General features: G+C 39.8%; 1 protein-coding gene across 9 annotated transcripts in view; it reads right to left on the reverse strand.

The window, feature by feature from the left end:
• Positions 1–19880, reverse strand: part of APBB2 (amyloid beta precursor protein binding family B member 2) — a 192777-nt gene that overhangs the window by 112896 nt on the left and 60001 nt on the right. For 8 of the 9 annotated variants that reach the window (XM_074904700.1, XM_074904704.1, XM_074904699.1 and 5 more), the window contains exons 2-3: positions 19693–19767; positions 5212–5321 (exon numbers count right to left, since the gene is read on the reverse strand). In XM_074904700.1, coding sequence (XP_074760801.1) covers positions 5212–5257 — 46 coding nt within the window. In that variant the 5' untranslated portion in view covers positions 5258–5321; positions 19693–19767. Of the gene's footprint in view, positions 1–4448; positions 4618–5211; positions 5322–19692; positions 19768–19880 lie in introns of all 9 variants that reach the window. The other variant, XM_074904702.1, reaches the window with a different exon arrangement.

The raw sequence follows: 19880 nt of genomic DNA on the forward strand, positions 1-19880 counted from the left end.
CTGTAGCAAGTAGAGCTCCTTGAGAATGCTGTTGCAGTATGCTGAGAAACTTCTACTCATAGTGCTCATATATAAAGCAAAACCACATGCTCATAAATAAAATCAAAGCATTTTATTTGCTTTACGGTCCCCATAAACTAAACAGGTCAATCCATAATAAAGTGGAAGGAGAACATAACAAAACAGCAGCAGCACTTACTGGCATTTATATTAATTACACTTGAAGTGTGGCTAAGAGCGGGCTCAGTTTCAACAAGCAACAAACTTGGCTGTAGATGTTGAACAAGTGGAAAACAACAAGCTACTAGTATTACTGGCCTCAATTTCAACAAAGAGTCTTGAATTCTTGACATGGTAGCCAAAATCCTGTACCCCTTTTTCTTATCTAGAAACTCACAGATCTTCACAAAGAACTTTAACACCAAAAGAACTGGGGTACTTGTGAAAGGGGACAAACGCACAATGCAAAACTGGTACCATGGTGGTTCTCCACGAACATGCACAACTCCAAGCAGTTACTGGGATACCCTCAGCCTCAAAGTACTCTACCTCTGATTTTACCGTGAAGAACAAATGGACCTGTCAGGGTGCTGGGATAGGGGTACTATTTAATTATGCTAGAGAAATAAAAACAGAAGTGACAATACACATTCAGAGTAATATACAGTTCTTAAAGAACACTTTTTATCTACAGGCTCTGAGTCAGCTCCTATCTGTGGAAACCAGCACATTTTAGGACTTTCATCAGGATCATCCAAGAGGCCTTGATGAAGCAGTCGTACAAATCTCTGCATAGCTTCCTAGGAAATGTAGAAACCTAAACAAGAGAGGCTTTAATGCAGAGCGCCAACATATGTGTCATTGGCTGCTTCTGTAATTTTCACTCCACACATCATCTATATTCCAACCTTTTCCTCAGCTAAGCAACGATTACATGGAGCTTTTTAGCAACTTTACAGAAAGCTGTCCTCCCTAAGCACAACCTGAGCAGTGTTAAAGCTTGAGTCTCATTTACACCAAGATACCTTTCTCTGGAAAGAAAAGGTCAGGAGATACAGGACAGGATTTTGCAGATGTAGGATTTTACTGGGATGCTTCTACCAAGAGTTGCACAGTGATACACTCCTCCTTGCGGGTCAGGGTGCCTCTCTGGGTGAGTTTTCTATTACGCTGGAAGCAGCTCCAAGCCAAGCACACAGAGGCACTTCACGCTACGTTTCCACATCAACTCATCCCGGGCTAACAGTAGCAATGCAATTACTGGTACCAGCTGCAAGACAGGAAGTTTGGGGTTTTTTTCAGGGGTTTGTTATTTATAATGTCACCATTCTCACATTTGTTTCCTTGTTTCACTGCAACAAAGCTAAGACCTTCCAGCAGCTTCACGAAGTGACAGCCCCCTTGTAGGACCAGAAGCAGGGGACTGGCCCTGTGCAAAGGTTGTAGCTGGACACTCCTTGGGAAGCTGAAGAGACACAGACAGAGCAGAAATTTGTTTCTGGAGGGAAATCATACCCCAAGCTTATAAAATCAACCCTGCTCTCTCCTGTCTTCAAGTATATTGAATTATTTATAAGAGCAGCTCTAGCATGGGAGATGATCAGCAAGAACCAAGACTCAAACCTCTCTCCTCCACAGTCCAGGGTAGTGCCTCCCCACGAGGGATATTTCCTTTCATTATCATCCTTGATTTATGAACATTTCATCAAGGTGGTATTTCCCAAAGAAGGTTTGCTTGGGGGTAAAAAAAATAATTCACCCTCCTGATCATCAGAAGTTGCTGAAATAAAATTCCAGTCAGCTCTAATAATTATATTGGCAGAATTACATCAATAAATCATTCCATATGGACCCTAGTCTAAGTTGCTTTTAGATGCCTAATAGTTAAAAAAGAAATAAAAAGTCCACCTCTGCCTGCCACAAATAAAGAGGATGACTTAATGGTGTGAGATGTGGTGCCATCTTCTGTGGGCTGCAAGGCCTAGACACAGAGCTCCAGGTGTAAGCAGGTCCCTTCGTCCCGGTGACTGCTGACGTGCCACTGCAGGACTGCGCCTTCGCCCTGGCACGCTCCAAAGGTCACCAAGTGCTGAAAACTACCACCCCCAAATTCCTGCATTTCCTCAGTTCCAATGCCTTCTGGAAAAAGACAATGTCCTCTCACAAAACTGTGCATTTTATTATTATTCTTGTTTAAACTCTTCCTGAGCATTTAATGCCAGCAGAATGGCACTGGAACCAATTCCATTTTCTCCAAAACGCTGTGCTCAGATTTCAATATAGTGCAAAACACTACAACTAACTAAAATAAATGAATTCTTATGCTGGGGACTGGATATGCATGGACAACACATTAATAAGGTTCTTTTCAAGCATACAGAAGTGTTTTGTATGTCATTTATTGACATTCAAATTTTTTAGTATGAAACAAAATTTGAGGCCACCTAAACAACACAAACAGAACTGTGTTTTCAGGAGAGTTGCTGCAGCCAATGCAGAAAAGTGGGGTTTTATGAGCAACTATTAGAAAAACATAAATATAAAAGCAGCTCGGGAGAAATTCATCGAAGAAGTCTGTTTACAAAACCTGGCTTCTTAGTAGCTGGAGACTACATCCTTAATCAGTATGTTTCACGTGAAAAGCACAGAAAAGAGAAAATAAAAATCAACAAAACAGCAAACAAGGGAGTGTTAAGTCAGGACAAACACTAGACAGAGGCAGGGATACACCCAAGACTGCTTTGCTTATTGTCAGTTAGGGGAGATAATGACTCTTTAATTATACTTTGAAAAGTCTAAACTAGCACTCATCTGTTAAATTCACAGCTTTCAATTTTACATTTTGAACACCTTGCTGTTTCTTGTAACTTCAGCACCTGTATTTCAAATACATTTCCTAGCACTGGGCTTCAAATAAACTGTTTTCTATTTAAACTGTTATGTTTCCTTGAATATAAAACCTTCTGCTATTCTCCTAAGACTACATACTATTATATTCATTAAATTTATTCAATCATTCAACAAAACAGTCGATGTCATAAATGGATGAAATATTCTCTCACCACCAAAGAAGCAATACAACTGCCATACTCCACACAGACCTAATTCTTCCCTTCACATATTTTAATTAGGTATATATGTATGTACAGGCAGAAGATAAAAGTCAGGGACTAAGTCTTATGGCTGCACCAAGTCCTTAACGGTGCATTAAGACTGCAACAAGTGTGAATGTGAAATACAATAGCTGAGATTTTGCAATTACTCATTATTTATACAAAGAAAACTAAAGCAAAATGATGTATTTTACCAGCACTTTTCACTGAGATCTAATCTGCTATCAGAGATTTCATTATGATCTGCATTTCCCAGACTGGGCAATTTCAATGCCATTATTGTTGGATGTCCAAAGCACTTATTACGTTAGGCACCAGGAACTTGCACAAATCATACCATAACAAAACCAAAAAATAAAGCAAGTTTCCTGGCTTAGAAACCCTGACAGGTTAAGGAAAGGGAAAACTTGGCTTAAGAAAAGCATAACGCAATGATGAAGTAGATATTTGATATCTCTGTCCTCAAACAGAGCTCTGGCACCAATGGATTCTAACACAAATTTCAGCCCTGGCAGATGATGGGACCACCAGCCTTTCCTCAAGCAAACAATTCCACTTCTCTACCATGTGCAACTGCTCAACTAGACAACAGGAAAAACATTCTGAGCTCTTCTGATAAGAATTTAAAGTCCATTACTTGTTCTCTCTAAGTAGGAATAGAAAAGACTTGATTAGCCACTCTACACTAGACCATTCTAAAGTTCTGAGCTTCAAGCCTAGGCATGAGATATGGATATCATGCCCCACAGTAGGCCAAGACGACACATTTGAAGGTTAGTGTCTAGATTTAACGTCAAGTGATTCAAACAGATCAGTCCAATTCCGCACTCCAGCACTTGACCACCAGAGACGTGTCAAAACTCCAACAACCGTTTATTTCCTCCATTCTAGTACAGACAATATCCTGACATAAATACCCAAAACAAACTCTTTGGAAAAGTAGTATCTAAATCGGCTCTAATGCACCATTTTAACATACATCTTCACGACATCTGTAACTAGTCTGTGGGAGAGTAAACATGCTTTACTACTTTCTGGGATTTAGCCTTGGGGTTAAGGAAAACCCCACAAAGTTCTGAATACAGGACTTCACTATGCAAGCCACCATAGTAAGTCCCTGTCCTATCAAAGCTCTAAGTTTTCACTGCAGTTTACTACCTGCATCAGCCAACACAAGTATGTGTGGATGGCTGATGTGACTGAGGCTTTTAAAAAAGTCTTTAAAGGAACAGAAAGAATGGTACAGAAGTGAGAGCTTCTTAAGCTGGCTTTGATGCATGGGATCATGCTCTTCTGCTACAGCAGAAAGAAGAGTGAATACAAAAGTTAACCTACCCAGCTTTACCTCAGCAGCCTGAGGGATCAACAGAAAGTCCACAAGTACCAGCGGAAGCCTTCAGGAGTCAGGGCACTACCCCACACAGCTCTCCAGGGATGGTCACGTCATCTCATTTCACACAGCCTGCACTGTGGAACCACTGCAGTGTGGCGACTGCCATCTGCACTAGCATGAGAGATGTCTGCTTACTCAATGGAAGGTGCAGGTGACAAATTTTAGGAGTTGCCTTTGTACTTTTACAGAAGACAACCTTCAGTAAGAGACAATGTAATATAATCTGACAGGATACAACTCAGAGGAAAAAAACAATATCAAAAACATTGAACTCAAGCATATAAATTATCTGAAGACATTAGCTGCAGTTGTAAGCAATTAAAGCTATAGTGCACAATAACATTTTAGGATAAGCTCAAGTAGTTTGTTAATTTAAAGGTACCTGGTACTAAAAACTTGGGATAGGAGTGAAGAACCCTGTAATAAATGAAGCTGGAGACCTTGAACACAAAACACAGCACAAAACACAGCACACTGCAGTAGACTCGTTCAAGGCACACCACAAGCTGCTTTTTAAAGTTCTAGAGAACACCTTTGCAGTTTAAACGTAAATCAATATACTTACCATTTGGGTACATACACAGGAGAGCTGGCATCAATTAGAATATGTCAGCATCCTTTATAAGCACTATTTCAAAATTTATAAACTTAGCAGCCTTCAAAAGTAATAAAGCAACAAATAAATTAGACCAATTGCATACATACATGAGCTGCTTGGCCGATAGTGAGCCCCTGGGTACCGCCTGCCCATAGTGCCAGTCAGCACATTACCGCACGCTGTCAGCTGCTTTCAAAGTACAGATCGAAACGCTTAACTGAGGGAGAAGAAAAAAAAAAAAGTGAAGATTTAGTACAACAGCTGTATCTTTTTCATTAAAATGCTAATGACCCCTACAAATTTCAGTATAACTACATCTATAAATTATTCATAGTCATGTCGTCAAAGGAGATGAACTGTTGTGCTACACATGCAGCACAGATTTATTATTAGTGGTTGGCCTCCATTAATAAGCTTACATCAATTTTAAGGCACAAAGAAGTCTCAGGTCATAAAGTAGCTTCTTTTGGCCCATGACATAGACAGAACAACAAACACTGCAAGAAAGAGTTTGCTTTTGGCTTTAAACACAGTTAGCCAGTAGGTGAGATTTAGTAACAATGTTGTCTTAAATTCTGTGAAGTAATCATTAAGCAACAAGTTTATGAACAGTTTGCTATATAAGTAAAATTTCTCCATGATTTGTAACACTGATCACTTTGAATCTGTCCCTAAAAGCCAAAGTGGTTTTTATTTCCCTTTATTTCATTTTTTCCTTTGCTGGAAGGATCAAAAAACCCACAAAATTTGGGGAGTGTTTTTCCTAATTCATTAAGGATTTTTACTGTCTCAGGCTGCAGCTACAAGCACAAGCTTGTTCTATCCAGGAAACAGAGAGAAATATCAGGACATAGGTGAAATAGCGCTGCACCAAACCTGGGAGATTTCCACAAACCGAAAGATTCTGAAGTTCCCTGACTGAACAGAACACCAGCTTCCTCCTAAATGAGATAAGCCTTTTATATATATTGGCAACCATGCAATTCTCCGTTGAGCTGGTCTGGGAGTCTACACAGCTGAAAAACTCCACACAAAGATGTATTTTCAGCCAGATTAGGCTCCTGAACTGGCTCATGGTGGTTGCACTAGTATTGTTAGGTAGTGAGGACAAATGGAAAGAAGAGGACCATGGCAGCCTGTGTTTAAAATTACTTAAAATGCAGTCGCATAACATTAATACAGCCTCTGTGGATTACTTCTGAAATATAAACACCTCTGACAGTGCAAAAACCAGGTAAAAATCTCTATTGTTTCCCAAATCAGTGCTGACAAAGCGTTCCTGTTCAACCCTCCTCAATGGAGAAAGTTCAGTGAATCAAGGAGACAGTACTCTCTTGCAACAAAAAGAATTCTGGCTGTTAAGACAAAAAGTGAGTGTTAAACAGTAAAACTCAAAAAAATCCATTCAATCAAAAAAACCTGCATTTCTTTTGCAGGGTAATATGGGACCACTCTGCAATGGGCCAAACAGACCTTTTCAAATCTTTACAGTGGCCTTATAATTCAGCACATTATAATACTGTGCAAGGAAAAAAAATGCAGATGGCTGCTTCCCCCTTCCTGATCTATAGGAATTTTAAAAATTTACATATTTATTAGCAGAAAAAAATAAGTCTCCCCTCACACCAAATTCAGTACCATTTTTACTCCCCCCAAATACCTATGCACCATGTTCACCATTCATAGCAGAATACAACAGAACAGTCCTTGTCTGTGCAAGGATTTAAAAAAAAAAATTACTGAGGGGAAACAAAAATTGTAACCCGATGACAGTATTTACAATTCTTTTCCCTAGCTTGTGAAAAAATTTGATCAGTATGTATGGAGCTGCAAGATTACTCATTTTTCATACATGAATTCTTGTCTTTCTACACTTTTCTAAAGCAGTAACATTCACTAAATTATATCAAATGTCTACACTTGAGACATGCTGTTCCTTCCCCACCTAGCAGCACCACAGGAGAGGGGGCCTTCTGTGCCATACAATAGTAAAAGAACTAACAGATATAAATTAAAAATCCCAAACGCCACAATTATGCTCTCAATCAATTGAATCAAACTAGAGTACAGTTCTCCTAAAGAAGTGTGCCCACCATGGGAATAAACCACTCTTTGGAGAAGTCAGGTGGGGAGCCAAAGGTACGACTATTTTAAATATCACATTTTAAAACCCCAGAAATCTGAGTAGACAAGACAATATAAAGATATATTCTCATTATAGCAAAGGTTTCATCAGTTACTGTATAAAATGGGAACTGCAAAGATTTACAACCTGGATTAAAGCCAACTATCAAAAATCAATTTAGAAGCAAGTGCCACACAGCAAGTGAAGTTAAACTGCCCTGCAAAACAATAGTTATACTGGGTAGTACATACCAGCAGGGACATACATAGATCAAGACAAAGATGCTACTTGGGTTTTTTTCCTTTTTTTCAAGAACCATCTTTGAATTCTGACCAGAATAGCCAAAGCGACCCACCTTTTAGACACATCCACTCACCCAGGTGAATCTCAGAGGGACCCCTGAGCTTCAGCAACCTCAGGGAGCTCCCACAAAAATGTAACTGACCTTGTTGGTATCCAAATGACACAGCTAAGTCATCTGAAAACTAGCACTTATTTTCCATATACATCCATGAGAACAGTAAACTAAACAGAAGGAGGTCTCAAGTACTCCTTTAGAAACATCCAAATACACTATATGTACAGGTTTGGATTTTGTTTTGTTTTTAAATGTACACAACTTAGATATCCACAACTGCACATAAATTCGAGTTAAATGTGATTGTAACTAGTATGTCAGATCAGGTCTTCTTAATACAAGTTTTAACCTGCTCGCTCACATTTGGTTTGTAACAGATGTGTCTTGTAACTGCCTTCTGGGTTTATTCTACTGCAAAATTGCTTTTTAAATGTTTTATAGTGATTTTTACGTCTTTATACTTAAATTAAAAACTGCATACACACTAATGCACATACAGCCTTACAGTTTCTCTTCAAGAAATGTTTTGATTTGGCTCTGCCTGAAGGGCTTTTTGTCCTTTCTTGATGATCCTCCCCAATTTGTTTCAGGTGACTAGCCCCATGCTGAGAGCATCACAGACAACCATGGAAACAAAATCCGAGCACTATCACTGATACCTGCCACCCAGGGGAACACCTGAAAGCACTATCAGCTTCACCTCGTGCCAAGTCTTCTCTATGAACTGTGATGACAAGAACTACCAGCTACTCATCATCACACATAACGAGGGCATAAATCAACTTGCAGAGAGGCCTGCCATGACTTTCAGCTGAGGCTGTCAGCTTCCTAAGCCGTTTTCTTTACCAAGCTTCTTTTGTTGTGCCTCTTTATATTTCTTAGTTTTTATAACTGCTACAGAAGTTTCATTGTACTTGTATTAATCTTTTAACACTACCAAGAAAAAAAAGAAAAACTATTTAAAAAAAAAGAGAGGCAATATGGCAGGCACACAGCATCAACTTTTCTTGGGCTAATTTAATTATCTTTTGTTTTGAGGACAAACAACTCACAGTCTAACCTTCATACTTTTAATGGACATTAAACCTGTTCTGGGTTTCACCCAAATTTATTTTTTCATGCATGCTGCTGCTTATGAGGTTACTAAATGGTCAGCTAACTCAATCTTCCCTGGTTTTCTACAAGAAACATTCGCTACAAATACTTGTGTGTTCAAACACAAGTACATTCATACTGCTGCTGCCATAATCTTATAAAGTAGACTGCCAACAGATCTACCTTCACATGCCCAACCAAGAAAAAGGATACAGGAAAAAAAAGAGATGACTGCAAATTACCTACAGAAGTCATCCAAGTGTGACTGACTACATCATTCAGTGCTCACAAGGAACAGCTACACACAGCAGGGAAAGAAAAAAGGTTATTGCATGATGTTTCTCAAGGGAAAACTACTCAAGAAATTACATTCCAGTACTCTCTGGGTGATACTCTGACAAACAACACAATTCCACCTTTGAGGTCTTGCTTTGAATACCAGGAAATAGCCCTGCTAGGGAATGAGTAAGAAGAATGCCTTGCATTGTTTTAAAAAAGCACAGGGGCCACAGGTCCTATACAAAATAGGCCCACTATAGCAAAGGGTTCAGATACTGAAAGCAGTTGATTTTAAAAAACAAAAAAAAATCAGCCTGTAAGGCTGGTTGATAGCTCATTTTAGGACAAGAAAGTATTTTTGTATATATACACCGATTCTGTATATGTATGTACATATTCACATATATAATGCAAATATGCTTCCAGTACTCAACTGCTTTTCACTTCGCCTGCATTCAAAGCAGCTACTTGGAGCATCACATGTAGGACAACATTATCAAAACACAATTTAAACAAGCAAGCGAAGTGTGTAGCCAGGCCATTAGGAATTTGTGCTGCTGATTTCTGGAGGCACATACAGAGACAGCACATTCATTTTCTATGCTGGGAACCGCTATCAGATGCAGATCTCTCAAACCAGACTGCTTACTGAAGAAACCATAATGTTGTCTACTAGCCAAATATCTTCTATCATTGTGAGTGAGACCTTTTTTGAGGTCATTAATGATTCATATCCATTATTCTTCACCTAATAACTACCACCTTTTTTAGAAAAAGGTATTGCCATTTCAGGGATTTTAAAATTTTTTTTCAGAGTCTTCTGTTACCTAAGAGACCTATCTGCCTTCCAGTTTTGTCTGGGAGCGCTGACATCCAGGAAGTTTTGCCTTCCCACCACCTGCCTTTGCTGAGAGGCAGGAAGCTGCCCTGCTTACTGAAGGACTTGTTCCCATCATCCCCCCTCACTGGCACAGGATAAAAGCCTTCTGGGAGACGGAAAGCCAACCACAACCCCATGGCCAAGGCAATGTCCCAGAGTGAGCACAGGACAGGATGGAGATCCGGTGATCTGTGTTGCCATGGCACCAGGGATGAGTGCGGGGCAGGGTAGAGGCCATGCGATACCATTCTTCCACTTTTCTCAAGGAACATTTGACATAACTATGAGGATTTGTCTCCTGCTCTTCCCATTCTCTCAGGGACTGTTTTGCAGTACTCTGCAGACTTTATCTATAATTCTTCCTCTTTTCCCAAAAACAGTTCACACCTTGCACCAAGGAATGTGCTGTGTTGTGTCAAGAAACAATGGCTTGACCACAGTCTCATCCACTCACACATATATACATAGATAAATACTACTCTGAGTTTGTATCTAACTCGGAGAGATGATAATCCAATACCAAATCAGAGGGACAGATGGATGGGTTTGTGATCCTCGTCCCTTCCCTCAGAAGGGACACCTTTTGGTAAGATTTGGGCCCTTGGCTATGCTGAGTGATTACATGGGAATTAGGTGTGTGTGACTGCAATCAGGTTTTGCGTGTAGTGCTATATAGCAACCTGCAGTCTGTGCATTTATCATAGGCAATGTCATAGAATCTGTAGATGTTGCATAAGAATAAACCATACTATTTGTGAACGTGATGGCTTCTCTTGAATACAACCGGACCTACAGCATACGGGCTGTTCGTGCATCTATTGTCAGGCCTATAGTTATGGCCTCAACTGGCATACCTATTAAGAGACAAATCCAGCCATCCCTAGCTCCTCTAATCTCTGAGGACCAGCTAGATCACAAGGGGATTCATCTCTTACCAAACTAATTCATTACCTTAAATGCAACAGTCTGCCACACTTGGACCTGTCTGGGATGCAGTATAACCCAGATACCAGACTGCTCAGACACCTGAAAAGTCTTGTTCTGCTCAAAAAGCCTGGCAACTCCACCATTTCTCCTTCCAACAAATTCACACTACTCAAATTCTTGTTTCTTGCAATCATTCTTGCTTGCAATTCTCTGTTCTGTATAGTCTTTTGCTTGCCTTTGTGCTTCTGAATTTCCCCCATACAAGTCCTATTTGGACGCTTTTCCTCTGCCATTTTTGAGAGGTCATTCACAAAGGCTTTTCTTACTCTTGGTCATCTTTTCCAGGTACTGTATCACCTGCCTGCCTAGTTGCGGTTTCCATACACTAATGTGGGGACTGATGTTACTATTTCCCACTCTGTTCCGGGGGATATCATCAGTTTTAGTCACTTAGACAAAATTCCTATAGTGTCCCTAATTTATGTTGCAAGCTTTGTCAGAGTCCGTAACTCATCAAAAATGTGTTTTCCTGAAATTTAGCATTTCAGTACTTCGGCAAGCTGAATTCAAGTCATTCATGGTCCCCTCTCCTAAATCCCTGCACAGATGATACATATTTTCTCAGTAACACACACCTGCTTTTTATATATATTTATTCCATATAAGTTATCATAATGCATATTTTGTTCAACCAAGAAGTAAAAGAAAGCATCAGGACATTTTATGTGTAACTATACACTTCATAAACATTTTAACATGAAGAAAAACACTGTCTATAATATTGGCAGTTTATTATAAATCAAGAGAACTTCATTCACTCCAGTGCAGCTATGTTAACTGCTATCAGCTAACAACCTCAATTTTACTTGCTCTTCAGTGAGGATTTGTTAAGTTAGAAGTAAAGTTGCACACTGGAAAAAAAAAGTTCAAAGTTACAGCTGACAATACTGCCGTGCTTTGAGCCTCTGGGGTTGCAGCGAGGTCGGGCTGCGTGCCAGAAGGAAGCCTGGCAAGCTGTGGAGCCGTGCTGGAGCGCAAAGGCATTACATGATCAAAGCAATCAACGCCAGGTAACGCAGATCTTCCTATAAAGCCTAAAACAAGAAGGCGATATTTAGGGTTGCAGTGATGCATTCTGAATCTCATTTACACCAAGACAGCGAAAAGCCTTTTTCAAAGCTGTCAGGTAACAGCAGTAATTCTGAATGAGAAGATGCTTATTTCTTCTGAAATTAGAGATGCCACTGTGCTTTTGTTTTCTGTGGGAAGCTTTTCCGGTGCAGCTAGGCTTTCTATTACAGCATTTCATCACTACTCTCCACTCCACCCTCCCCCCCTGGCGCCCCATAATCTTGTAGGAACAAATACAGTGTTGCTGCTGTCCTTCCAATAAGGGATGCAAAACTTGGAAGCCGAGACAAAACAGAACCAGAAACTCCAGAAAAATGGTACAACTTCTGTGTTTGCCACGTCTCAATGAATGGGATGAACTACAGCTTCTCTCTTCAAACTGATGTATCTGTTAAACCAGAAACATTCACCAACTGTTCAGACAGAAAAACAAAAACAAAACCACCACCTTCTTCATCTTGCTGGTATCCTCCATTAAATACTGAAATGTAATTTAAATGAATGATTTCATTTTATTACAAGACAAAAATTCCCCATTTATCCATCTTGTCCATTTGCATCTAAATGACCCAATGTGCACTCCCTGTGTTTTACACCTTTCCATGGCAGCAGTGAGCATGGCAGAACTCACCTACTGTGGCAGAACTCACCTACTGCCAGAAGACCAGGATTTCAAGCCAAGACTGTTTGTAACTCCCATGGTTACCAGAAAGCCTCAAAAGCCAAGTTGAGTGTAAGATAAAGCTGAGCTCAGCTGGTTTCCAGGGTGTGAGGACAGAAGAGAATTGTAAAGCAATACAAAAAAACCTGCACTGATATTTCTTTAAATAGTTCCTTCTGGAATTGTTCTACCACCAGCAGATACCTTCTGTGGCACTTGTTATCACTGTCCCAAGCAGCCTCCAACTCTTTCTACCTTGAAAGCAAACAACCAAAACAAAATCACAACAGTTCTGTTCTTATCTTATTACTCATTCCTCCTGTCATCAGTTTCCTATTTTTATTTAACCCAACCAATTATATCCCCCAGTCTGCAATGTAAGTCACAGCATGAGCTGTTACTGCTCCTTGGGGACCTGGTGGTAGCAGATGCAGTAACAAATGTAGTACAGGTTATATTTTGAAACTTCAAGATCGAGATTCTTCTAAAAAAAAGTTTACCCTACCATTTTTACATATGAATATATATATACACACCTTTATTATATATGTTTTCTATATAAATATATAAAGCTTTATGCATATTTATATTTTTGGAGGGTGTGTGTCTGTAACTGCTTCCTGACCATTGGACAACCAGCTAAAATACAATTTACAATTCACAGCAGAGGAACAACACTGAAGCAAACCGTTACTTTAACAAGATGTTACTTTACCTGTGGCAATGGAAGGCTGTAAGATACTAACACAGGCTTCCTCCATGCTTGAATTTGGTCTCAGACACAGTATACAAACTTCAACAGCCCAGACTAACACAACTATCTTAAACTATTTTTCAGACACCATAAAACCAGGAAGACTTAAGGAACAATTATCAAAACTATTGTACAGGAGCTTTGATGCAGAGGGAAGTGCAATGTTTACCTCAGAGAAGTTAACAAAAGAGAACACAAAGAAAGGTCCAAATAAATGGTTCAGTGAAAGCAAACTGGGAACTTCTCCTTTTGACACATTAAGAGAAGAAAGGAAAATACAAATTAACTGAAAGAGTAGAATATATTGGATGATAAAAGGAAATTTCAATTAATGTTATTGTTACTAATCTTGTCACATAAGGTGTTAGTGAAATCTGCTGGTGACACAAAATTTGGAGAGTCTGCTGCAAGAAGAAAGATGGAATCACCAAAGGGAAAACTGGATGCTGAGAAGGAGCATAACTGTAATGTAATGAAGTAACACAGAACACAAAGTCATTCATTCAAGGAATCACTAAGAAATTCTGCTGTCAGTGATGCAAATGTTTGGACATGACGGAAGAAAGAGACCCAGCTTCATTATTAGGGCACTGACCTGCTCTGAGTTTCAAGTTTGATGAATGCGTGGGGGAAGGCAAATACATTCTCTGGTTACAGCCGTTCCCGCAGAGCTATGAAAACACTGACACCATCGTGCCCAGACCTCATCTAAAACAGCCCAGTAGCATCTGGTCCCTCACACACCAGGGATTAATGGAAAACACAGGAAATTGGAATATAATCAAGGTACCAGATTTCTGTCTTGTACAAGGATATTAAGGTTTTGGCTTACAGATAAACGAAAGCTGAGAGAAGCAACAAAAATTTTAAAGTGCAATGTTGGCACAGGAAACAAGTGCATGTAAAGCAGTCATTGCTAAATTTAGGCTGGAAATTAGAACATACCTAACATCAGAGAAAGGTGGTCCAAGAACAGCCTTCCGAAAGGGTATGAAATTATCTAAAAGTTATAAATTGTGTAATATGATGGGAGTAAGCATCTGAATAGGAGACACTTTTTTCTGATGTGATTTTTTAATTTTAAAAAAAAGGAGCATCAACGATTTTTCTGTGGAATTCACCAGGAGGTTAATGAGAATCTAAACAACTACCTCCAGACAATAATCCATCAGGGTTATAAAACTGCATGGTTAGTGAATAAAAACAATATCCAAAGTTAAAAAAACCCACAAAAACCAAAAAACAAACCAAAATGAAACAAAACACAAACCAAAACCCCCCCAAACATTAGGATTTGAGGGATCAAGTTTCAAACAATAAGACTGCTTTCAACTAATAGGATTTGGAAGAAACTTTGTGAACAGATTTTTCACTCTGCCTTCTGCACAGTTTCTTGGCCTTCTTACTCCCCTGAAGCAGTCAAAAATCAGGAATGACTGAAAGCAGATTAACTATTTCTGAAATATGATTCAGGATTTTAAATTTCTACTACTTTTTTTCCTTTTAAAACTCCTTTTTCTAGGTGCAGTTACCAAGCACGTGTCTGAATGTTTCTATTTGCCATAAACTGGACAACAGCTATAGCTCTAGCAACATAAGCAGTACCTTGCTGCTGAATGGAAGGAAGGACTAGAGACTTATTTGTGGGAACTGAGCAACTCATTTACATTTCTGACAAGAAAACAATTCAGCCCTCTGGAGTTTTTTTTTGTTTGCTTTTTTTTTTTTTTTTTTTTTTTTTTAACCCACAGGCATATGAAGGAAAAATAAATTGAAAGTCATAAGGAACTCATATGGACAACAGTGTTGTAGTATCCAAATAGAGTACACAAAATAAACCTCTCCATTGTTTCCAGTTTTGGCAGGTTTTATAGCAGACCCATTCGATACATAGAACTCGCATACAGCACCTCTATTGACTAAACAGTTGTCCATCAGACATACAAAACTCCTCAGCATTTTTGTAAATAAAGAAAGGTTGGAAAGAGTAATTTCTGCAGCACCACAGGAAAAAAGATTACTTTAAGATCATTTAATGAAATCAGGAAATAAAATGCCAGTGGTTTTTTATGTCTTTCTAGAAGGAAGCCACACAAACTACCTCTACAGCTCTCTAACAAAACCTCATGATTAATGTATCGGTGTCATACTGAAACACTTCTAAAAAAGTTAACAAAGTAGTAATTATACTGAAAATTATATTGGACTTTTCGTAAATGCACTTGTTTAGCCTCACATTCACTCAGTAATAATGGCTGCAAGAGAAAACAAAATCATATAATGTAGGATTTGTAGTTATATTTAACTAAAAGAGTGTATGAAACCCCTGTCTATCATAGGGATACAAAACTTTGGCCAGCCTTCTTGGATGTTAAATGACATACAGTCATGACCCACCCTGCATCTGAATCCAGTTTGATACTAGTGTCAGTCACCAAAACCACTTGCATAAGCAACAGAGGAGTAGTTGTGGGAGGCTCTATCTGGGGCTCTTTGATTCTTTCCTCAAGGCTAACGATGACATGCATTTAGAATACAAGCATATTCCTGGGTACATACTTCCCTCTCCATTCACAACCCATATTGTATTGACAACTGCTGCAATACAATGTAAATTGTTCCTAAACTGACATGCCACATGCCATGTACTTTTGTAGCAATGCAGTGGAAAGGATTCTCAGCATCCAGAAAGAAAAAGTATTAATTGAGCCACAAGGCAAGACACAGGTCATTATCTGCAGTTATCACATAAGAGTTCCACCTATCTTGATGGAATAACTTATTTTTAGGAAAAAAACAATTTTTAAAATAATTAAACATCTGTCAGAACGATCAGAATAGAGTTTCATGTTGTCACTGATGCTTTCTAATCCTGAGCTGTGAATAATCACATTACATATTGCAATACTCCATTTAAAAAGCAGTTTTATTTAAGATTTTCTAAAGTACTGTTAATTTCTACTTCATGGTAACATTTTCCGTTTTTTGACAGATAAGATGAAACTTAAAAATAAGTTTATTGGGGACAATAAACTACCAGCTCAAGACAAACGACCAGCTAAGATTCAATTACTTCTTTTCAGGTCTCTCCTCTCCATAACACCCTCCCCCAAGGCAAGAGCTGTGTCCTTGGTTTGCAAGGACAATTGCTATCAATATAGCATGAAATTTATTTATTTTTGAAAGTATGATATACTAAGGTAGTAAAAAAGTTTGAACCATGTCCTACACTATCCAGTACTACATCTTCTGCTGTTACCAGTGGCAAAAGGTGATGAACAATGACAACACTGGGAGCAGAAGCACATTCACCTGCTACAATTTGAGAAGTTCCACCCAGGGCTTCCTTCACAGTTTATTACTATTATTAACCAAATCAGTACCAGAGAATTAGCCTGATTTTGTTAATAACATCTTCCACAAACAAGCAGCTATTCTTTCCAGTCCTAAGTGACAATAACACAACAGGAACTTTCTGATAGCCTCTGCTGAGCCACAGAGAGGTTTGCAGCACACTACTGGGGCGCTACCACAGAGCTACTGCCACCATATTTGCCAAGCCACAAGTAGTACAGATGATCTCATGTGATTTCAGCACCAAAACAGGATGTGTTGAGGTCAGGTAGAATGAGACCCATTAAACTCATGTCCTACAGGCTCCCTACCTGTGACAGTATGTATCACAGAATACATGTCTTTTGGGCCACAGCTGGACCTGTAGTTCAGGTTCAACCAACCTCATTGCTTTGTAGCCAACAGTTTTAAATGACTCTTAATAAGAAACTGTTTAACTAAGGAGCGGTCACCAATACAAGTAGATCCTGAGGTGAGAGCAACCATGGATTTTCCACTAGCCTATGAAACAAACCATTGATTTTGGTTAAACCCCTAACAGAAAGGCACACACACTACAGAAATTACTGTCTCGGCAGAAATACTGCAACAGCCATGAATACGGAACTCCGTTATTAGCAGTCGAGATCCCACTGGGGCATGGAGAAAGAAACTGATGTGGCCTGAAGGACAACCTGAACTATTGCTGTGTCCACACAGAGTTTGTTCTTGGCATGCACTTCCTTCCACCTTTAAAATTTATTCTGTAGACATATTAAACTTACAAGTGCTAAGAGCTGGAAAAGAATTAGTCTATGCTACAGCATCTGTGATCTCAGAGAGGATGTGGTAAGCACCAGCTCCACTGTAAGCATGACACCCATACCTTGTCTGCAAGGCTTGCTAAAAGACTATGAAAAGCAGATATAGCTACTCATGTAGTTGAGCCCACACCAACTCCATTACCTCCAAAACCCATTGTTATCACAAAATGAGTAACCTTTACTTTCAATTAAAGCTAGGATCCGGCAAACTGTATCCTCTCTGAGCAGCTTGGGTGAGGAGTTTCAACTGCATTAAGTAATGCCTGAAGCGGTACTACCGTCAGCTTGGCATCAAAGCAGTCTGCCATGAGAATGCTGATTGCAAGACACCTAGCTAATGCCAGGCCAATGGCTGCACCACGCCCTAGCCGAGTGCTTCTTGAGAGTAAAACAGAGACCAGGCAAGCATCATGCATCGAGTAATTCACCTAAAGATGATCTGAGGGACAGGCCTTTGGGGAAATGGACATGGCTGCAAAGAGGAGTAAGATGAATTAGGGTGACTGGTCCTGTTAAGGTGAAGGTCCTCAACCCAATTGCTTCTTCTTCAGGAAAAAGTCTGGAATCTCATTTAAGGAAAACTATGATGACCCCTTACTGATACATAAAATGACTCAGGACAGCAAGAGGACTTACAGGCTCTTCTCGTGAAAGGGCTAAGACCAAGAGGGAAGAAAAAAAAGAAGAAAAAATATTACATGAGGATGACCTAGTATATGATACAAATTATTAATTTGCACGGCAACTCTTATGTTTTGGAAAAATACTGCTCAGTTCCCATGTAAGAATTGAGGCTCTGTCAAGTAGGTATAGAGACTAAAGAAAAACAGCTTAGAAAGAGAAGTTGCATCATTAGCCCAGTATCCTGTGTATGCCCACTAAGTCTGCTTGATTAACATACATGAAAATCATCAAGACCAAGACTAACCCCAAACTCTTACAAAAGCCCATAAGAGCTGTCTTACTGCACTGGCTAAAACATTCATGTCTCGAGCAACTGCATGTCATCATGAGATTAGCCCTGGCGAGAGTCCCATCATTCTTTCTGTGCAAAGACTGCTTTAATAAGAAGTATCTCGCCTCACCAGAGTGTAGTTTTATTGGGGGGGGGAACCTATAAAACCTCTGAAATTTTTCAGGATGAAAAGTCTTCTCTGGGAAAAGTGCAGCATGAAAGATCATTTTCTAAATCAATGTTTCATCTAAGTACTAGCATTTATCTCCTCTCTACATTTTAACTAACCAGCTAAAGAGGAAATATACAGCGTAACAGTTTGCAACTGTGCACCCCACAAGTAAAGCAAGAACTTGAGGCACGCATAAGATTTGCTCAGTGGCTACAAGGCTGGCATACATCTGAAAGCTCTACAAAATAACACCCTTGTAAGGATCACATCAGGAAAAGCCCTGAAGAGTGCTGCCGCATTTCAGAAAGGTGGAACAGCAATCCTGATGGAAAAACTTCCTGCCTCTGGCAGCAAACTGTGCAGTTTCTCTGCCAGTACAACTGCTGGTATGGCAAGGCAAACCTACAGATGTGGTTTAGGCCCAAGTCTTTCAGCTGACTGCACTTTCTTTGTGGGCAGACAATGCCAGACCTCTCATAACTTATTTCTGAAGACAAGAAGCCCCATGACTTGCCAGGTGCTAGGAGGTATGTCCTCAGCCTATAAGGTCACATGAGAAGGAAGGGAAAGCCACAGCACCAGAGGCTGCTGGGGGTCATGCCACCAGATAATCCCTCCGCATAGATGGCCTCAGCTGGTGCCTCCCTCCCGCTCCGAGGTCCACACAGAACCATTTGAACACACCACAGGAGACCGCACTTTTGCTGCACAGAACACTGAAATCCAACACGATGTCTGCATTAACAGATAGTATTACTGACACCACAGAGGAACAGCAATACTATGAAACACCTTTGTTGCGTACAGCCTTTTCTCACACGAGGTACGTTGTAGTGTTTTGTCACACAAGTACATCCAATCCACAAGAATGAATAAACCAAGAACTGCTCCTGCTGGAGTACTAGAAGAGCTGGAGCACTTTTTTAACAAACATCATGATAAACAATGTAAATACTACCTAGAAATACAGGTAGCTCTGGTCTTTGTGCTGGCAGAAATCTGAGACACTTTCGTGTTTGAGATGTGGGACAAAAACAGTGCACAAAGAGCCCCCTCACCCCAAAGGATGCCCGGACACGGACCAAGTTACTTACTCTCCCCAGCTCGCTGGTGGAAAGCCGGTACCAGAGCACCAGCACCCTTTCAGGTTGCTGCAGAAATCAGGTAAACTGCAAAACAAAAACATGTCACATATTAGAGTTTTCATTCACGAAGAGCCAAGGGATTAATGAAAACTATTGAGCCCACAAAGGTACAGGTTACTAGAACAAACACACCCAGC

The sequence above is a fragment of the Athene noctua genome, chromosome 4 (genome assembly GCF_965140245.1).
Source record: "Athene noctua chromosome 4, bAthNoc1.hap1.1, whole genome shotgun sequence".
Classification (NCBI taxonomy): Eukaryota; Metazoa; Chordata; class Aves; order Strigiformes; family Strigidae; genus Athene; species Athene noctua.